This window comes from Conger conger, chromosome 4, assembly GCF_963514075.1.
Source record: "Conger conger chromosome 4, fConCon1.1, whole genome shotgun sequence".
Classification (NCBI taxonomy): Eukaryota; Metazoa; Chordata; class Actinopteri; order Anguilliformes; family Congridae; genus Conger; species Conger conger.
Window position 1 is genome coordinate 9,163,529 of NC_083763.1, and position 21,248 is coordinate 9,184,776.

Genomic DNA, 21,248 nt, shown 5'->3' on the forward strand with positions numbered 1-21,248 from the left:
GCCCCCATAAAAGTCCTTGAGATACCGCTGCGCTGAGGAGAGCTACACTTACAACGCTCCGAATCAGGAGAATCAGCACCAGTTCACCGCTCCGAATCAGGAGAATCAGCACCAGTTCACCGCTCCGAATCAAGAGAATCAGCACCAGTTCACCGCTCCGAATCAGGAGAATCAGCAGCAGTTCACCGCTTGATTAATGCATGAAGGGAGAGAATGGGGTTACCGGTGGGGTGAGGGGGTCACAGCTCAGCCAGACAGGGGCTGAGACGGACGTGCTCTGTGCCCTATGAGCCGAAGGGTGTCCCGCCCTCCCAAGCCACACCAAAGTTTTCCAGGAAGTCTGGGTTTCCGATCCGTCAGGTGACACTTGGGTGACGTAACACCAACACCGTATCAGAACGAGGTTATATCTGAGTATACACTCACTGAGCACTGTATTAGAAAACCTGTACACCTACCTATTCATGCGATTATCTAATCAGCCAATCGTGTGGCAGCAGTATGATGCATAATATCATGCCGATACGGGTCAGAGGCTTCAGTTAAAGTTCACATCAACCATCAGAATAGGGAAAAATGTGATCGAAGTGATTTTGATCGTGGAATGATTGTTGGTGTCAGACAGGGTGGTTTGAGTATCTCAGGAACTGCTCAGGCACAACAGTCTCTAGAGTTTTTCGGAGAATGGTGTGAAAAACAAAAAACATCTAGTTCGATGCCTTGTTAATGAGAGAGGTCCGAGGAGAATGGCCAGACTGGTCAAAGCTGTCAGGAAGGTGACAGTAACGCAAATAACCACGCATTACAACAGTGGTATGCAGAAGAGCATCTCTGAGCACACAACTCGTCAAAACTCTAAGTGGATAGGCTACATCATCAGAAGTCTTGAAAATAAGTCAAATAAATATCTAATAAAGTGTTCGCTGAGTGTATATTGAAGAAAGTACGTGCACACTCACTACATTCACCAAAAAACAAATAATGTGATTTTATTGAGCCATGCAAATGGCTGACGTTTCGACTTCAGCGGTCTTCAGCAGAACCACTGAGGTCGAAGCATCAACCATTTGCACGGCTCATTAAAATCAAATTATTAGTTTTTTGGAGCACATGGTGAGAGTGCGAATCCTTTCTTTTCAAACTTTCGAAGTGTTCCTTGTGACCCGACATCTGTTATAAACAGTTTTTTTTTATAACAGGCTGTTTTATATCATATAAAAATAAACTTTGGCATTTTCTACGAGCTAAACTGAAGTGTAAAAATGAATACTTTACTCACTCCGTCGTGAACGAGAGCCTTCCATGTGTGTTCCAGTTTCTTTATTAGCCTGCAACACACACACAGCGCGGTTTAAACATAAAACTCAGAACACATTAAAGCCACGGGTATTGCCTTTATATCACCGCATTACTCAGAGAGGGATGTTTTATTAGCGGCGAGGTCAGTCAGTCGCCCTCCTCGAGAGTAAATGAGCGAAATCGAGCGGCGCCCGTGACAGATTCACCTGTAGGACTGCAGGATGTCGATGATCCCCACGTAGAGCAGGAGACGCTCCCCTTTGCCGCTGACTGCGGGGATCCCGCCCATTCTGGAGAGAGACGGCGGACATTGATTTAGCCGAATAAAAAAAAAAACACTTATTATACAGACATGAACGTGAAACTACGGGCAAAAACATGGCCAGGGTGCCACAACAGTTCCAGCCCAGGCATACAGAGAGGGGGGGGGGGGTATGGGGCATGTACAGTGAGCTCCATATTGTTTGGGACAGACTTTGTTTCCTTTCTTGATTTGGCTCTGTAAATTTTTGATTTGTACTCAAACGATTCACATGTAGTCCAAGTGCAGCACTCTCAGCATTTTGGTGTTTGTAATGGCCAGCTGTGGCTACACAAATGGCACAAGGCCATAACGTTATTTTTTAGAAATGAATGGCTAACACTGCAGTTCACCCGAATCCTGAATGGCAGCTCACCACTGTCTAGGGTGGGCGACAGCCCAATTTACGCAATTCGAGGGACAATTCAGCTCAGAATGATTCAGGCTTATGCGGACAACAATCTTGGTCCAGCTTTACGTCATGATCATGGAGAGAAGTACAAGCATTTGCAGTTCCCCTGAAACAGTCAAGTTTTCACCCATGTTTATACCTCGACAGACACAGATAAGTGGTAGAAGAAAAACACACGCACATCCTGACTCCTGCCATATTTCATTCTGCTGGGGAAGGGAGCTTAGCGGGGGGGAGACACTCTTCCAAACAGAAAAGGAGTCCAATGCGAATAATAAACCATTATTGTTTAGACAAGCAGAAAGGAGCCCCCCGTCCCCGTCCCCCCTGCGCCCCCAGTTCACACGAATTCCCGAATTCCTGGGCGCTCACGTGTCGTCGGTGTCGATGGTCTCTCCGCAGGCGGCCGCGCCCTGGATGGACTCCATGGCGGTGGAGTACAGGGCCTTCTGGGCCACCGGCCGCTTCTCGTCGCTGGAGCCCGGGGAACCCTCGGTCTGCCGGTCCCGCTCGGCCTGGTCCAGGTTGTGCACCCCCAGCAGCAGGCTGTAGTCCATGATCTTGAAGCTCTCCAGCACCTGGAACGCACGGTCGCACACGGGACGCTTAGAGGTGGAAAAGTCCAGGGGTGAGGGAAGTAAAAGTGCTGACGTTTGTTGTTTTTTTTTCCCCCACCCGTGAACTCAGCCGGCCGATTTCACTAGTTCTACCTCCTGGCTGAAGACTTCTGCTAAAGTACTGGGGATGACTTTTAATTTCTGAACCTGGATTTTCCACCTCTGAATATAGTCTAGAGCAGGGCTGTCTTTTCTGGATCTTCTTTTATAAGGTATTGCAAATACATCAGATATTTAACGTTAGCACGTTGACGTTAGTACACTCTTTTATCAATCGATGATCCACCATAGTTAGCTTGCCCTTTTAAAGTGAGTTTTTCCGAATACGAATGTGAGTGAAAAGATAAAAGTATTTAACCTTTAAAAAAAAATATATATATATATTAAAGTATCTTAGATGACATAGAGCTCAGGGAAGCCGAAATTGAAAGCCCTCATGTGAGAACGCAGGGTCGTAGGAGGTTAATTAAAACACTAAAGGGAAGTCCCTCTGCAGGGTCTCAGGAGGTTAAAGAGCTAAACTCTGGACACAACCAGGCCCCAGCGCCCACCCCTCCCGTACCAGGCAGTCCCTCTGCAGGGTCTCAGGAGGTTAAAGAGCTAAACTCTGGACACACCCCCCACCCCTCCCTTACCAGGCAGTCCCTCTGCAGGTTTCTCAGGAGGTTAAAGAGCTAAACTCTGGACACCCCCACCCCTCCCTTACCAGGCAGTCCCTCTGCAGGGTCTCAGGAGGTTAAAGAGCTAAACTCTGGACACCCCCCCACCCCTCCCTTACCAGGCAGTCCCTCTGCAGGTTTCTCAGGAGGTTAAAGAGCTAAACTCTGGACACCCCCCCACCCCTCCCTTACCAGGCAGTCCCTCTGCAGGGTCTCAGGAGGTTAAAGAGCTAAACTCTGGACACCCCCCCACCCCTCCCTTACCAGGCAGTCCCTCTGCAGGTTTCTCAGGAGGTTAAAGAGCTAAACTCTGGACACCCCCACCCCTCCCTTACCAGGCAGTCCCTCTGCAGGTTTCTCAGGAGGTTAAAGAGCTAAACTCTGGACACCCCCACCCCTCCCGTACCAGGCAGTCCCTCTGCAGGTTTCTCAGGAGGTTAAAGAGCTAAACTCTGGACACACCCCCACCCCTCCCTTACCAGGCAGTCCCTCTGCAGGTTTCTCAGGAGGTTAAAGAGCTAAACTCTGGACACCCCCCCACCCCTCCCGTACCAGGCAGTCCCTCTGCAGGGTCTCAGGAGGTTAAAGAGCTAAACTCTGGACACCCCCACCCCTCCCGTACCAGGCAGTCCCTCTGCAGGGTCTCAGGAGGTTAAAGAGCTAAACTCTGGACACCCCCCCACCCCTCCCGTACCAGGCAGTCCCTCTGCAGGTTTCTCAGGAGGTTAAAGAGCTAAACTCTGGACACCCCCACCACCCCTCCCTTACCAGGCAGTCCCTCTGCAGGGTCTCAGGAGGTTAAAGAGCTAAACTCTGGACACCCCCCCCACCCCTCCCGTACCAGGCAGTCCCTCTGCAGGGTCTTGACCACGGCGCTGTAGGTGTCAGTGTCCAGCATCAGGCCGTCCTGGAGGTCCTGCATGAAGTCCAGGTCCTTGAAGGTGGGCCGGGCCTTCTCACGCTCCTTCTTGGAGGCGCGGCGCTTGTAGGTGGAGCCCTTCAGGTCGTACTTCAGGTGCATGCGCACCGAACGCGGCAGGACGTTGTTCATCACCACCACGCGGATGTTCTTGCCGCCCGACTGCACGCAGTACAGCCCGAAGAACTTGGGCAGCAGGGTGCGCGGGTTCTGGTTCAGGTTCTGGGGACGGGAGGACGGGGAAGGAGACGAGAGGAAGAAAAAAAAAAGCGGGAGAAAAACTTACCGAGGGTGGAATTGAATTCCACCTTCCCAATGATACGTTGTTCTTACATCCCTCTCAATTTGATTAAATGTCTTCACCTTAGGAACGATCCCTCAAACTAGAACTAGCAGGTAAATCTGTTCCTGATAATTATTTTAATGTGTAAGAAACTCTTAAAATTGTAAGAATCTCTTAACGTGAAACCGTTATTTTCCATTTATAGTAATTTAATGATGAAAGGCACGCGGAAGAGCCTTGTGAATACAAAACGATTCCACAGCTGCACTGTGGGATTTATGGCAGGGGAAAATGTGCCTCGTACACAAAAATACAAGAACACCATTAACAGCTGTTTATGAAAAGGCCTGAGTCGATTAAAACCGTCCATCCGTGAGATGAAATCAATCAACATGTTAGGTGTCCAGATCTGTCATCATTTCTGTAAGCTGGCCATGGATTTTCACACAGACCTTTTAGGCAAAGCAATACCAGGACTGGGAGCATAGGAATTCTCAACTCTCAACATGTCACCATGCGGAACAGAAAGGGCACCAAAATATATCTAGCACATTTACCAGGTTAAATGGTACATTCACAAAGGGAGATGGCTTCACTTAAGTAAAAATGATCTTCACAGGAGCTGGAAATGGAAGCCATCTCTTTGCACTATGATCATTTATGAATTTCATTCCGGGGTATTAAGAGTTCTGACTTTTACAAAATTATTGCACATTCATTCTTCGACAAATCCACCAGCCGTTTGTGAAAGTTTACCTGAACGCCACAGCCACGATCCCCCCAACTCCCAATTAACCAATCGACGGACGATGCACGCTGACTGACTGCCAGCATATACCCAATCCAATTAGTGCAACAACCGCACACACTAATCAACTCATCACCCATTTAAAACCGAGCCAAAAAATCCTGAGGTGGATGTGTGCCCCGTGTTAACTGTCTGACGGGCGCAGGACAGTGTGTTAGAGGGGGGTGAGGTCAAACACAGCTGCAGACCTCCCGGGGGGGCACAGGGGGGGGGGGGGGGGGGCACAAGCAGGGTCACCTTCAGAAGAACATCCTACAGAGGGAGAGAGGGTGTGTGTGAGAGAGAGACAGTGTGTGTGTGTGTGAGAGAGAAAGAGAGAGAGAGAGATAGTGTGTGTGTGTGCGTGTGTGTGTGAGAGAGAGAGAGATAGTGTGTGTGTGTGTGTGAGAGAGAGAGAGATAGTGTGTGTGTGTGTGTGTGTGTGTGAGAGAGAGAGAGAGATAGTGTGTGTCTGTGTGTGTGAGTGAGATAGTGTGTGTGTGAGTGAGAGAGAGAGTGTGTGTGTGTGAGAGAGAGAGAGAGATAGAGGCACTGAGAGAGTTAGTGAGAGAGAGGGAGAGAAGGGGAGAGGGAAAGATAAAAAGGAGAGAGTGAAGAAGGGGAGAGAGAGAGGGAGACACTGAGACAGAGAGAGAGAGTGACAGTGAAAGAGGGAGAGAGACAGAGAGAGAGAAAGGCAGGGACACAAGAACAAGGAGAGAGATGGTGAGAGAGAGAGAGAAAGAGAAAAAAAGAGAGGGTGGAGAGAGAGAGAGAAAGCAGAAGTGGACTGATCTTCTAAACCTGCCTGAAATACTGGAAAATCGTAAAAGACACGAAGTGATAAATCGGCTGCTCTGCCGCTGGGGCTGTGGCCGTTCACCCGGGTCGGGCGCTGGACCCCGGTGCATCAATCCCGCCGGCGCGGCCCCATTAAAGGCGCCGGCGTGCGGGCAGAGCCAGCGGAGAGGTCAGCGTAAATCACCGGGTCCCGGTCACCTACCTCCGAGAGGCACACCGCCCTCTGCAGGGTTAACCCACGCGCATATATATACACCGGGCCCGCGGGACACGGCCGGGCCTAAAATAGAAACGCGAACCATTACGGCCGTGTTTGGGTTTGACCCCGCCGCTCCCAGCGCCACCGCCAGAATTAATCCGGCACGGTTCTGCGCCTCCGCGGTCGCGCCTTCCCTAACCTCCGACGGGCCGAAACCGGTCTGATGCGGACCCAGGCGGTTCCGCTGGGGGTCGCGGAAGAGGAAAGCGCCAACCTTTTGTGACGGGCCCGTGTTTTTCTTTTTTTTTTAAACCAAAAACATACATAGTGGCATTTATATTTATTTATATATAAAAGGGAAAGCAATTTCGCATTGGCGGCGCCACTCAATTCTGCAGTCATTACTTCCCTACCGGGGGCCCCTGGAGAGAAAAGGAAAGAGAGAGAGAGAGAGAGGGGGGAAAGGGAATGGTGTGCAGGGAGATGGAACAAAAGAGTGAGAGAGGAGGAGGGAGAGCGGGAGAAGGAGAGAAGGAGAGAGGGAGGAACTCACCATGTAGTAGCCCGGCAGCAGCTTCTGCAGGAACTCGGCCTCCTTGTGCATGACGGTTTTGATGATGAACTCGTCGTCCCTGGTGAGGTAAAACACGGAGCCGCTGGCGCCCGGGTTGGACAGCTCGATCAGCGGCTCGTTGCAGAGCGAGTACTGCGGAAACACAGAGACGACGGAGTCACTCGCCGTGAAGATAACATCGCTTTCTCGGGGTGAGGGACACGACGGTCAGTTATCACCCTCTGATGGTGAAGACCACACACAACGGTCAGTTATCACCTTCTGAGAATGAAGACCAGAGACAACGGTCAGTTATCACCTTATGAGGGCGAGAACCGGACACAAAGATCAGTTATCACCTTCTGAGGTTGAAGACCAGAAACCATCAAACACTTATCGACTTCTATTTGTGAAGACTAGGTACAACGGTCAGTTATCACCTTCTGAGAGTGAAGACCAGACACGACGGTTATTTTGTCAATGTCAAAAACGTCAATAGAATTCTCAAGTATTTTCTAACATTCACTCCAAAATATAGCAAGTCAGCACACTGCTGTCATTTTCATATGTATGGAAAATGAAAAACCCTTCCCCGGGAGAAGGGCTGCGCTTTCCCTCTCTGGGCTTTAGTGAGCATTAGGGTGCTAAGCCCCATCTGGGGCCGGGCGGAGTGTGCAAGGGAGATAAGGCGAGCGAAGAGAGCCGTCGCAGGGTCGGTACGACTCGCGGATCAGCCGCGAGACGAGTGCTCACAGCCCCTGCACACGCGAGGAGCGGGAGAGGGGATTCAGCGGGAGGAACCGTGCGGGAACACTCAAGGGTCGTCTTGGTAACTGCCATAACACCCCCCCCCACGTCAGTTACGATTACATCTCCTCACCTGTAGCGGAATTCTTCCACATCCAACTGGCTCGCGCAGAAATTTGTCTGCGTGAATAGCACGTTGACCACGCCGTCTGTCTACGAGCAAAATAACGGCACTAGGGGAATATGTGCGTCATGTTTTACACAGGAAGTGGCATTAATCCAGCGGCGAGCACTAGGTACACTTCAGCGGCAGGAAAATGGCGAGCATTGTTCGGCTGAATGGCCAGTTCTCGTCACTGAGTTATGTTTACGTTAGGTTAAGGTGGCTTTCGTTTGGCACCACTGGGGGAAATTCGGTCATGGAGAACGTTTGAGGGCTCCGTGTAGACCTGGGCGTGGTGCCCCAGGGGTCCGTGTTGGGAAGCGGAGGCGTCTCAGAAAGGCTCGGAGATATGGCAGGGTGGAGAAGTCGCTTTAAGGGAACCGGGAAAGTCTTCTTCATGCGTCGCCCATGCGGTGAGCAGTTAATGCAGGTAAACAGGAGACCTGCACCTTGCCACCTCTCCAGAGCCCCTCAAACACACGCACACACACACACGCACACACATCACCCCGTAGAGTTCATTACCACAGAGGAACTCACCATACACACACACGCATACACGCACACACATCACTCCGCAGCATTAATTTCCACCAAGGAACTCACCACCCACACACCTCATCTCAGTGTGAACACACGAGGGCTTAAGAGCAGGGGCTCTGTAATATTTCCCCATCACGTGTGCGGTAATAGCCCTGCTCAGTAATGGCTGTGCTGCTCTGGACAGAGCGTGACAGGCTCATGAAAAAGTGCATTATGTAATATAGCCGCAGTGAGGTCACAGGTGCGGCATGTGAGGGAGGGAGGGAGGGAGGGAGGGAGGGGAGAAGGGAGGGAGGGGAGATGGGAGGGAGGGAGGGGAGATGAGAGGGAGGGAGGGAGGGAGGGAGGGGAGATGGGAGGGAGGGAGGGAGGGGAGATGGGAGGGAGGGGAGATGGGAGGGAGGGAGGGAGGGAGGGGAGATGGGAAGGTCCTGCCACACACTGGACAGCTCAAGAGAAATCACATTATGTCCTGATGCTAAAGAGAACACACACACACACGCACACACACACACACACACACACACACTCACACTCACACTCACACACACACACACACACACACACACACACACTCACACTCACACTCACACTCACACTCACACTCACACTCACACTCACACTCACACACACACACACACACAAACGCATGCATGCACACACACGTGCACACACGCACACACACACACACACATACACACACACACACATACAAACGCATGCATGCACGCACACGGGGGGTGACATGGCTTAGGTAGTAAGAGCAGTCGTCTGGCAGTCGGAGGGTTGCCGGCTCGATCCCCCGCCCGGGCTGTGTCAAAGTGTCCCTGAGCAAGACAACTAACCCCCAAATGCTCCTGACGAGCTGGTCGGCGCCTTGCATGGCAGCCAATCGCCGTTGGTGTGTGAATGGGTGAATGAGAAGCATCAATTGTACAGCGCTTTGGATAAAGGCGCTATATAAATGCCAACCATTTAACACGGGCACACACACATACAGACACACGCGTGCATGCATCCACACACACACATGCACAAACACACACACATATATACACACACAGGGACACGCACGCACGCACACACACACGCATGAATACATGCACACACACACATACGTACACACACGCACAGACACACACGCACACACCAGCCACTGCCTCATCATCACTACGGTTCTGATGGAGCTTCCAGACAGCTGACTCCCTCACTGATGCACGGTGACTCACACACTGTCCACGTCCTCTGTGCTAATGGTGTGAGACAGGCAGCTGCTAATCAGGTGAGACAGGCACGCAGCCCTCTCCCCCTCCCCCCCTCCCCCTCCCCCTCCAAGCAGCGCTGGTGGATTGTGGGGGATGAGCTAATTGGACCGAGACCAGGAGACAGCAGGTGCTTCCCCCAGTGCCTGTCTGATGTTAGACTGATTTATTTAATGAGAACGGGCAGTTTTCTAAGCCTCCTCACCCCACCTCAACAGTCACTTTACGTGCCGGACTTTTGGAGAACTACATTTCCCAGCATCAGGGAGCCCTTTTAGCCTCAGTTTCCTGCCATGGTGTAGCTTTGTGTGCCAGCCCTGCTGAAAGCAGTGCAGTTCTGGGTGACAAACACACACCCTCTCAGGATACAACCAATCGTGTCAGTTCAGTGAGGGCAGGTCTAAGCACATGACCAATCACATTTGTTCAGACAGGGCAGGTCAAAGGGGAAGGCAGGGACCTGTACTGGCGGTTCAAAGGGGAAACATGGAGCATCGGTAAGCAGGGGAACAGTCAGAGGCACGTGTCAAATACTCCACACGTCTGCGAACCCGCTAGGAATCTGAGGAATGTCAAAGCAAGTGGTCCCCGCCATGCCGTTAAGCTGGGAGTGTCTTTTCATCTGACCGGCTTTGTTTTGGGACAGGGTGGTAGACCCTGGTCCTGGAGGGCCTCAGGGTGCGCTGGTTTTTGTTGTTACTCGGCACTTAATTGATCGATTAAAGCAGACTACACAGTTAACTCAGCTCACCTGGTTTCTTTGGTCTAAGCGGGTGTTGTATTTAAAGTGAAAACCAAAACCAGCAGACCCTGTGTGGCTCCCCAGGACCAGAGTTAGCCATCCCTGTTCTTGGACTAGGAGTTTTGTAATGTTCATAAGTATTAATTGAAGGTACAATAGGTAATTTCGGACTTCTAATGGTCAAGAGAGGAATAGCAGCAACAAACACGCTCAAACCACAACAATGTTTATCCCAACCCTTCCCTGTAAACGCGCTGATGTTGAAACGCAATTGGCTGTGGCAATTAGAACCAATTTTCAACCAATGAACACAGGCAGAGGGGGAGTCAACATGAGGGGGAGTCAACATGTGAGTCAACATGTCAGTTAGCCTTTTCCAATAATAGGAAGGGATTTACAATGGTCTTGTAACAATGTTTTGACACAAAAACCTATTGTACCTTTAAATAACTGCAATGCACTTAACACGTCAGGACAGGAGTGTGCGTAGCGCCCGTCTCTCTCACCAGATAGTCGTCAGGCCGGATGCCGAAGAGCTCCCGGAAGTATCGGAACGCCACGGGAGCGTACGTCTTGAAGCGGAAGTCTGGGAAGTGGTGGGCCGGAGTCAGATTGCTCCCTTCGCTGGGGTCCAAACAGAGAGAGAGAGACTTTTCAATGGCCGTCACGTCTAGAATGTTCAAAGATTTCAACATCGTACATAGAGCACAACCCTTGTCAGATCTAGTTGAGTTAGGACAAATGTTGGCATGTCTAAACTGTGGTTTTCAACCTTTTGAAGCAGCCCTCGACCCCCCCGGCCACCCCCACGCTCATAGGCATTTAGAGGACCCCGGCCAGAAGTTGTATGTATGTGTTATAAAAAAGGTCTTATATTTTTAATATTCTCGCAAATTGTACCCATCGCATATCACCTCTGGCCTGGGACTACAATGATAGGCCTCCAAATCCGTCCCTGGTTTTCTTAAATAAACAGTCAGTACGACGGATTGGCCATACCGCCTTCACATTTGAATCCCAGGCAGTTCTCGGCCCTTGAGGACCGTGGATTTTGAGGAACAGGGCCCTACAGAACCTTCAAGGACCCCCAGGGTCCAGGGACACTTGATTGGAAAACCCAGACTTTAACACATACACTAGACTCCAGACAAATGAAATACGAATCCGAACAATAAATGAACTTCACTCGCTAAACCCCTAAAGCGAAGCTCCACACGTTCACCACCGTAACGGCGGAGCTCCCTTCCCCCAGCAGGGCCACGCTTCGCTCGGCGAGCTCACGTTACCTGGGGAAGAAGATGCTCTCCACCACGTAGAAGTCCTGCATCAGCACGTCTCTCTCGGGCTTGGAGCTCAGGTTGCCCACGGTGTAGCCGATGCCCAGCTGGATGGCCCCTTTCAGGGCCGAGGACGTGGTCTGCGAGCGGAGAGAGAGAGAGAGAGGGAAAGACCAGCGTTATCGTTACGATACGAGGGTCTGGGGCGCCGCTCCGGGGATGTTTTTTTTGTCACGGGGGGCGAGAGGCTACCTTCTTGTAGGTGGTCTCCCCGGACGCGTCCACTCCCCGGTGGCCGATCTTCTTGGCAGGGAGGGAGCCGGGCTGTCCAGAGGAGGAAGGCATCTAAACGGGGAGAGAGAGAGAGGAGCCTCAGCATGTAGGCCGGCCTGTAGCGTAGTGGTTAAGGTACAGGACCGGGACCCGCAAGGTCGGGCGTTCGATCTCCTGTGTAGCCGTTGGGCCCTTGAGCGTGGCCCTTAACCCTGCATTGCTCCAGGGGAGGATTGTCTCCTGCTTAGTCTAATCAACTGTACGTCGCTCTGGATAAGAGCGTCTGCCATTAATGTAATGGAATGTAATGTAACATGAGGACTGGTATTCCATGCACAGCAATACACCTGTGTGAAAATAGTTGTACGTAAAAGTATACTAAAATGAATAATATGAAAATAATTTGATATTTAGCTGATGCTTTTATCCAAAGGGGCTTACGGTTGATTAGACAAAGCAGAGAAATGCGGGGTTAAAGGCTTTGCTCAAGGGCCCAACAGCTGTGCGGATCTTACCGTGGCTACACCGGGGCTTATCAGCCTTACTGGTCCCAGTCATGTATTTTCGCCACTAGGCTACAGCCTACCAGAAGTGTAATTAAAGTTCATATCAAGTATGCTTTGCATGCTATTTTTAACATGGGCAGCCACACAGGAACAACACATTTCCTGTATAGTTTGAGAAAGGAGCTGAGAATGGAGATGAACACCTTCCCTAATTACAGATATGGGGAGAATCATTAATGGAACAGGAGAACTGAACTTTGGAGGAACAATTTCTGTCTAAATGGAATTTTAGAAATGCTATTTGCCCTTTTTTAAATGAAGCAAATATGTCTCCATGCTCCCTCAAAACCGAGGCTATTACCCTGTTGTTTTAAATAATGCAAAGTCCTGTATTGTGGACTTTTATCTTCAAAATGGCCGATAGCTTGGCCACATTAAAAATAAGTACCTGAAAAAATAATGGGAAATGGCACCTCTAAACCTACAGTTTATACCCAGGGGAAGGCCATTATGTTTGCTAATTACTGCTGAACTGTAGTCAGCTCTTTAATTCTGCTTGCATTATTGAAGGTTTGTCTCTGTGGCTGTGCTATAACATTGAAAAAAATTCTGTTGTTCCTTAATGCTGGAAGTGAAAATGACAAATGGTGATGAAAACAAACAAACACAAAAATAAGCAAACATTAAAATGGAGAAGCAGGACAACTACAAAAAATATGCCAGACTCAACAAGCATTTTAGTCTTATATTTAGACAAAAAAAATCATAGTTCTATTGCTTTAAAAAAAAAAAAAAAATAATAATAATAATAATATTGGCAATGAGGTGCGTGAGATTATTTGACTTTTTTTTATTTTTTTATTTGTCGAGCGAATAGTCACTTAAAACAGTTAGAGGAAGAAAACAAGACTTTACAAGACTAAAACCCCAAAATACTTTTTTGCAGTGAACTTGGCCATCTTGTATAAAAACCAAAAAAAGCAGGGCCCTGAAGGAGGTCAGCCTTCAGAAAGCGGCTTTGGGGCACGGGCTGGGGCCAGCGTCCTCCTGAGCGCCCCGCGGCCCGCTCCAACGCTCCGACGCGCACGGCGGAGAGCCGCCCCGCCGCCGAGAGAGCGCGGCGGAAACTCGGCGTTTACAGGAGAGCCGCCCTTACCTCCGTCACCAGGGCCTTCCTCGCTGCGGACTCTGAAACAGACACACAGAGGGCGGCGCGTGAGCGACCCGCGTTCACACGACCCGTGTTCACACGACACAAACCTTTTCTTTTTATTCATTACATTACATTACATTACATTATTGGCATTTGGCAGACGCTCTTATCCAGAGCGACGTACAACAAAGTGCATACCCATAACCAGGGATAAGTTCGCTGAAAGACCCTAGAGGTAAGTACAATTTCAACTGCTACCTGTACAACAAAGATAAGGACAAGGGCCCTTTTTAAAAAAAAATAAAAAAAATTTTAATACATTTATTTCAGATTTGGTAGTCAATTGTACCCTAATCTAATCCAATCAGTGTTAGCCGGCGGGATACTTCGCCCCCACCCCCCGTCCCTCGGCGGCCCGAAGGAGAGCGACACGGCTTCTCCAAGCCCTCTCGTCTCGTGCTCGTGACCGTGATTCCGAGGCGCCCGGGGTGCTGTTGTGTGCGCCGATCCGCTGACCCTGTCGAGTCCCTCCCTCTGGAGCGGCGAGCCAATTGTGCCGCTCCACGAGAGCCGGGCCAAATTTGGCTTTTGGCAGGACCGGGAATCGAACCATACGCCACAAACTTACACAAGTTACGCGGAATGCAGAACTCAAACCCCACGCCCAGACGTCACACTAAATGACAAAGCTATTTCACAGATACTACTGCGTGTGGAATGTGTCAAACGTAAGATCCAGGAAAACACATGCCTATGAGACATGGGATTGGAGGCTGGACCTAAATGTGCACCGTCTGGAACAGACACCTACGAGATATGGATGGTCTTTCAAACAGAAGTACACAGAAGCAAATACTATACAAGACAAGCATCAATTGGCACAAATTGCACATTTCCTGTAAAAGGCTAAAAATAGACTCCAGCGTCTATACTCAGCTTAATCAAGGCATGAAGCAGAAACACAGAGCGTGATTGAACGGTTTAAAAAGGCTCGACATTATCTATTCATCTCCATTCATAAATATTAACTATGAAATTCCAGGGGGGTTGATTATGATAAGCATGGACCTTTTAACCTACGTGACACACAGTTTTAACCTACGTGACACACAGTTCACACACAAATGTTATCAACAGCGCACATCAGTAAAGAAAATCCAGTTCACATTTCCATTCATTTACACTATATATTCACTCATTTAGCATAATAAATGGTCGAAAGTGAAGAAAGCTAACTGCAGTCTTCATCAGCACCGACATACAGAAACGCACTTTAATTTCTAAGATGTGGGCTAAACTAATGGCTTCAGAATGACGGCATGGCGTGTAAAACCGTCAAGCCCCTTCGACGCGACGGCAAAAACGCTCATATTCTGTGGAACTGCGGCGTTATTATTTTCCCCCCGCTGGCAGCCGCAGTGATGCGGCCGTGCCTCTCTCTCGTGGAGGCACTCGTGACTGAGTGGGAGAAAAGCCCATCTGCTCCCCCCCTGCCCCCGTGCCCCCCGCCCCCTCCCCTACACCCCCCCCCCCCCCCACACCCCACAGCTCCATCTCACACAGGCTGAGCACGCCGTGGCGAGCCAATGAAATCCCTCCGAAGGTGATAATGCAAGGCTGAAAAAAACAACACCAAAAAAACGTGACACCACCTCCTCCCGCATAGCGGCGATGCACGCCACGGTCTGCTGGGATATATATATTTTTTTCGTAACGGCCTCCCGTTTATTCCTCTCGCCCCATTAGGAAAGGCAGCCCCCACCCCCCCTCCCCTTTGGGGCAGAGGGTCGAGTAATTTTTTTTCCTCTTTTTCTGACCACTTCAGCCTCCGTTCTGCGTGCGTGCGTCCATTCAGAGAGCCCTCCGTGTCGTCGGATTATCCCTCCCCGGGCCCTTTAACAGGAAACCCAATCTGGAAGCGTGCATCGCCTATCGGATTCACTCAAGGCACGGCTCGCTTTATCTCTCCCCTCCCCTTCCCGTTTACGGAGGCGTCGAAGCCAGCGGTGGTCCCGTTTAACGCACGCTTCGAAAAGTGCCTATCGATGAAGCCAGCTACTTCTCTCAGCCTAGTAGCTACCCTAGCTTCTCCGCCCCCCCCCCCCTCCTCCTCCTACATTACACAACCGTGCACATCCCTGACAAACGTCCACGCCAGCCTCCGGTCATACGCAAGCCATGATGTCATGTGGTACATTCCCTTCAAATGAGGAAGTCAAATTTCCCACCTCCACCTTCCGTGCCTCAGAAGAGAGAAGGCCTTTTGTATTCTAAAACTGATTTAATTTAGTCTATATATATGCAAAACCTCTGCTTCGGGTGTCCGAGAAATCTGTGCACTTAACCCATTAGTGCACAAGATCACAAATATGTGATTAGAATATTCTCAACTTTAGAGTTAAGAGTTCTAGAACACAGACAGAATAAAAATGAAAAAATATATACTTGTGGAGCTAACCATAAAAAATTTGATGCCTGGCAGTCAGCAGCTGCTGAAGTTACGTTTTTATTATAATTGCAGGTACCAAAAAAACCTACGCTTTAAAGTGTTGAACAGGAACATAAGGAGAATACAGCCTTTTTACAGGAGTCAGTTTCGCCACAGACTATCACATGGGACTCAAATTCGCTAGGTGACGCAAGCAATGAGTCAGCAGCACCCAGGGGAAGGTTAGGCCTGAGCCTTCTCCACATTCCCGTCTGAGTCAGAGAGACAGAGAGACAGAGAGAGAGAGAGAGAGAGAGAGAGAGAGAGAGAGAGAGAGAGAGAGAGAGAGAGAGAGAGAGAGAGAGAGAGAGACAGAGACAGAGACAGAGAGAGACAGAGAGGGAGAGGGAGAGACAGACAGAGACAGGGAGAGGGAGAGAGAGAGAGAGAGAGAGAGAGAGAGAGAGAGAGACAGAGAGAGAGAGAGAGAGAGAGCGTGGTGCTGCTAATCTCCCCACACCACACGGGACCATCTTCAGTCTCGCGCCTACCCATCTGAGCACAGACCTGCTGTCCCTCATCTCCCTCTGCCTGAAAACCCATCCCCGGCTCATCTGTGTGCAGAACCGCAACAATGGCCTTCCTCCTCTACTGAGCCCCTGTTCATCAGGAGCCGTCTAGAATGGCCTTGTGTATCACGAGGTCTTGTTAAAGTCGGCCCTGGAATACTCCATTATTCAATGCAGGCAGTACCCCCCCCCCCCCCCCCTCCCCCCACCCCCACTCAATGTGTTTGAGTTCCAAGGCTCTGCTGCATCGACTATTAACACTGACTTCCCCTCGTCTGGGAAAACGCTTGAAATCTCATTTCTGATCCACCGGAATGAAACGGAATCATCCCAAACGTGCCTGCACACGCCGCCCCCCCCCGTCTCCCCTCTCCCCAGTTTCCATGGCGCCCCCATTCAGGTCAGCTGGTGCATTGTGAGGCGCACGTGCAGCTGGAGTCAGCAGACGCCCGCCGCCGCGCCCGCTCTAAATAGGCCACTCGGAGCGGGCGGGCGAACAAAAGGCCGCCTGTGAATGGACGGACCGAACTGCCCAAAAACAACAGCCGCCCTGTCAGCGACTCACAGGAGACGCCCGGCTTCAGGCCCCTGTTCAAAGTGCCGTTTCCGAGAAGGAAAAAAACAACCGTGTCGACGAGCTTGCCACTCGCACCGTTACTGAAAAACTATTCAGCGTATTTTTACACTAAAGAATTCTATACTCTTTTCACACTCTCGGAAATATAGTGACAGTAGAGGTACTTTTTTTTTGGTTCTTCGAGGATCAAATTCCCCCAAATGTACCCTGAAAGTATAGTGATGTTCTCTTTGGGTACAAATGGGTACATTTTCCAAGCAAAATTGGTATACCTGTAGCTATATATTGCTGGCTTGGGGTAAAATTTAATATAGGGTATTGCCCCAGCAATGAGCATTTGTAACTTTTTTTACCTTTATTTCTGAGAGCGTAACGAGAACCTTTAACATGGTCTTAATTCTGGAGCTCTTCAAGCACCAATAACAGATTTCTGTGAGGGCCACTATAATGTACACATTGCCCTTGACAGTTTAGCTTTTTCCCCATCAAGATGACCAACATCATTTCTATGCCAGGTGCTTTACAATGAGAATGCTGCCTCTGTGTTTTAACCTTAGTCAAGGGCACCGCTTACCTGGTTAGAATGAACAAAGACCTCAGCATGCATAGCTGTTGGACTGTTAAGCAAGCAAACTGTCGCCGGGCAAGACAACTTGTACATTTTCTGTAGTAAAAAAGATTTTGGCTGAAGCTGAGAAAGGAGCGAAATATCTCGCACAAATTTTCCGAGACATAAAAATAGTAAACCCCTAGCAACTGACACCCAATAAACAGAAAGGCACAGAAAGAGAGAGAGAAACAGATACAGAGACAGAGGGAAAGAGAGAGAGAGAAGGAAAGAATAAACATCAGCCCTCTCACAGATGCACATCTCCGTTCAACCATGACTCAGCACACATCCTTGCGCCCAAACAACCCCCCCACCCCCTCACCCCCCCACCCCGTCAGATTGAACATCTGGTGCCACATCTGCCACTGAGCCAGGGGATGCTAGTCAGGCAACAGAGGATGACATCACGAGCCAAAGATATCATCCCAAACAGAAGACAACATCTTCCTAGTCTGACCCCCACAAGACCGAGAGTTTATTCTTTTGATAGCCAAACAATTATGCTGATGGAAATTGCTATGTTTCAGAATTATTTACTGGCGAAACAACTGAAATAAGCCAACTGAAATAAGCCACCCCCCCCCCCCCCGTAGCACCCACATCCAAAACCAACATTTTACTCAGCTAGGACTCCACAAACCATGTGAGTCTGTCAGCCAACACTTTTTTTCAGAAGCACAAAAGAGGAAGTGGACGTGAGAATCAGCACATGCAAATTTCCTGCCATTTTAAGCTGCAAGGTCACGTACATCTGCATGAGATTGGCAGAGGTCCACCGATCCTTCAACCAGAGCCTTATTCTGCTCACTGCATAAAGGCGAATTTATAGTCTAGCGACAGAGCGTCGATGGGACCGACGACGTCTGATGGATGAGGCTGGAGACAGTAACATTCGGTTTATGCCCCGGGCGACTGGAGCGCGTTTATGTTTGCTAAGAACAACGACCACAGTCTACGTCGGGGGCAACAACACAGAACGTTCACGAATGAATGGGGTCCGCTCTGTCGCTGGACTATAAACTGGCCTACCTGCAAACTGCCAACGGCAGAGGCTCTGGCACTCTGGTGCCTCGGGTGCGACGCAGGACAACGCGGGTCGAGCTCAGAGCAGGAAACGCATCACCTTTTAATACGGTTACGTTCATGAAGCGAGATCAGGTAACTGAATAAGGAGCCCGCAGCTTCGGTCCTCGAGGAGGATAATTAACTTCCACTAGCGAGAGCAGTGTATTGTGCACTACTGGCATGGTGTAATTTTAACTGTCAAAAGATCAAACTGGGCTGGCTCTCCTTTCCTAGTGCCTTCCATTGTTGTCTAACTTTTTGAGAAACAGCACAGTTAATTATGAAAAGGTATTGCGTGCTCATTCTTTTAAGAAAGGTACAGTACTGTGCAAAAGGCACCCAAGATATTTTTATATACTATACTTCAACTATTGGGCTATATCTTTTCTCACGGTACGATACATTATCTTTTTCCCCTCCAACTAAATATACTCTACATGCTTCTGATAAAAGAGCAGACAAATTACCGCTCTTCATTACAAGTAATTCAAATATCATTCATGAGAGAAACTCAATCTCAATTTTTCAAACTGAATTCAATTCTGACTTTGCGAGTCAGTGCAGATGCAGCCTATGTTTTTGGGAAAAGCCAAAATAACTGTGGTGGAGTTTGAAAACAGAGTGACGCATTTTGCTCGCCACAGAGTATTAAAGACAACAGGAAAGATTCCGTGAAATCTCCAGGCATCCTGTTTGGTTCAGTCAGCTCGAATTCTGTAGACAACGCAATGTTCTAAAGACTAGGCTACATTGTGAAACCAACAACAAAAACAACTTAACACCAATTCAACCAATTTGTACACAATCACCGACTTGTCCAGGGTTTCAATACACATCCACGCCATTGGTTACACAGTACTTTCATCTTCTCTGTCATGGACCAATGGAACAGTCAATAGAGACCCTGCAGAGGTATTTGATTGGGTTAGGTGCTCTACAAGGTCGGTGACATCACTGATGACGTCAGCGGCCTTGTAGAGGATCTATTTTCAGATTTTCAGACATGGTCCATTGTCATTCACGGCGGTACCTGTCTGTGGAGAGCGCATTAGGCTAATGACAGGCATTCCGGGCTAGCAGCGGGCGGCACTGCGCCGTTCTTCCGGAGTGCTTTTCCACGGCCGCCCCTCTCACACAGCGTCGCTCCGCCCGCTTCGCGCTTGGCCCCTCTCCAAGCCCCGTCGCGGACAGCTGCGGGGACCGTAACCGACTCCCGTCTTCGTCGCCATGGCGACCTGCCCCCCCCCCCCCCCCCTCCCGGCGACTCCGGAATTCCGTCCAAACTAAGACGAGCAGGAACGCTCACCATCGACTTCCGCTCGCTTCCTCGTAATTACGTAGGCCGGCGGTTTCACTTGCACAACCAGCGTGTTTCGCGCACTCCCACAGGAATGCCAAGGCCGTGTTAAAACACAGAGCTTTAACCCTTTACCATCAAAAAAAAAACACACTCTTCAAAGGGTTACTTAAAGTCCACTGTAAATGGTAAATGGTTGGCATGTATACAGTGCCTTTATCCAAAGGGCCATAAAATTGATGCTTCTCATTCACCCATTCATACATACCAAAGGCTTGGCTCCCATGCAAGGCACCAACCAGCTTGTCAGGAGCATTTGGGGGTTAGGTGCCTTGCTCAGGGACACTTCGACACACTCATGGCGGGAATTGAATCACTCTGCTCTTACCGCCTGAGCCAATGTCGCCCCTTACACTGTGTAGAACCTGAGAAGTTCTTCACGCAAGCATGCTACCACTCAGCTACGTCTTCAGCATTAATAAAAAGCAAAAAAAAAATCACAAAAATTGAATAAAACTGCTTGCAATCATACAGAGAAATAAAGGTCAGCCATTCTCTACAGCAAACAGGATAAGCTCAGCCAAATCTTACTGTGCATGTGGGAATAGAAAAGCAGGCTTGTTTTAACTTTGAACTTGAGGTTTCAGAGGAATCAATTACAGCAGGTCAGACAAGCTACAACAAGGCCAACCAAGATCAATATGCTTTTAAACATATAAACCTGTCTAGGCAGAAAACAACCAAACTGTACTTGTGAAACAAATCAATATAGAAGGGTGGTTTTTCTTTAAAAAAATAAATATAGCCTTTATCACTATTCATAAAATATCATTCAAGGTTCTTCAACAGTGAGTGTTCCTATTGCTCATTGAAGTCCTTGTGGTGTTCTGCAAGGCTTGAATTGCGAAACCTTCAAGATTCGTCAGAGGAGACCCAAAGACAACAATCCCCAATGGGTGGACCCTACAGAGACAATAAGAACCGAGGCTAATCCAAACACAATCTCACCCATGCACATAGAAGACTGCGTACACCGAGGCATTGAATTATCCACGGGGCACTAGGAATTTCAGAAGAAAACGTGTCATTCTTAAGGCTCAAATATCATGCTAGTCTCTGGAGTGAGCCTCCTCTCCCCTTGAGCCGGTGTAGCTGCATTATTGAAAAATAATACTTGTTCAGCCTGTCCTCCAGTTAGTGTGTGAA

The 21,248-nt window shown here is 49.4% G+C and overlaps 1 protein-coding gene across 1 annotated transcript in view; it reads right to left on the bottom strand.

The window, feature by feature from the left end:
- Positions 1 to 21,248, bottom strand: part of LOC133126005 (phosphatidylinositol 4-phosphate 5-kinase type-1 gamma-like) — a 54,703-nt gene that overhangs the window by 12,508 nt on the left and 20,947 nt on the right. The window contains exons 2-10 of the mRNA XM_061237789.1: positions 13,500 to 13,531; positions 11,817 to 11,909; positions 11,574 to 11,704; positions 10,794 to 10,911; positions 6,831 to 6,983; positions 4,130 to 4,429; positions 2,385 to 2,590; positions 1,506 to 1,589; positions 1,280 to 1,328 (exon numbers count right to left, since the gene is read on the bottom strand). Coding sequence (XP_061093773.1) covers positions 1,280 to 1,328; positions 1,506 to 1,589; positions 2,385 to 2,590; positions 4,130 to 4,429; positions 6,831 to 6,983; positions 10,794 to 10,911; positions 11,574 to 11,704; positions 11,817 to 11,909; positions 13,500 to 13,531 — 1,166 coding nt within the window. The remainder of the gene's footprint in view (positions 1 to 1,279; positions 1,329 to 1,505; positions 1,590 to 2,384; positions 2,591 to 4,129; positions 4,430 to 6,830; positions 6,984 to 10,793; positions 10,912 to 11,573; positions 11,705 to 11,816; positions 11,910 to 13,499; positions 13,532 to 21,248) is intronic.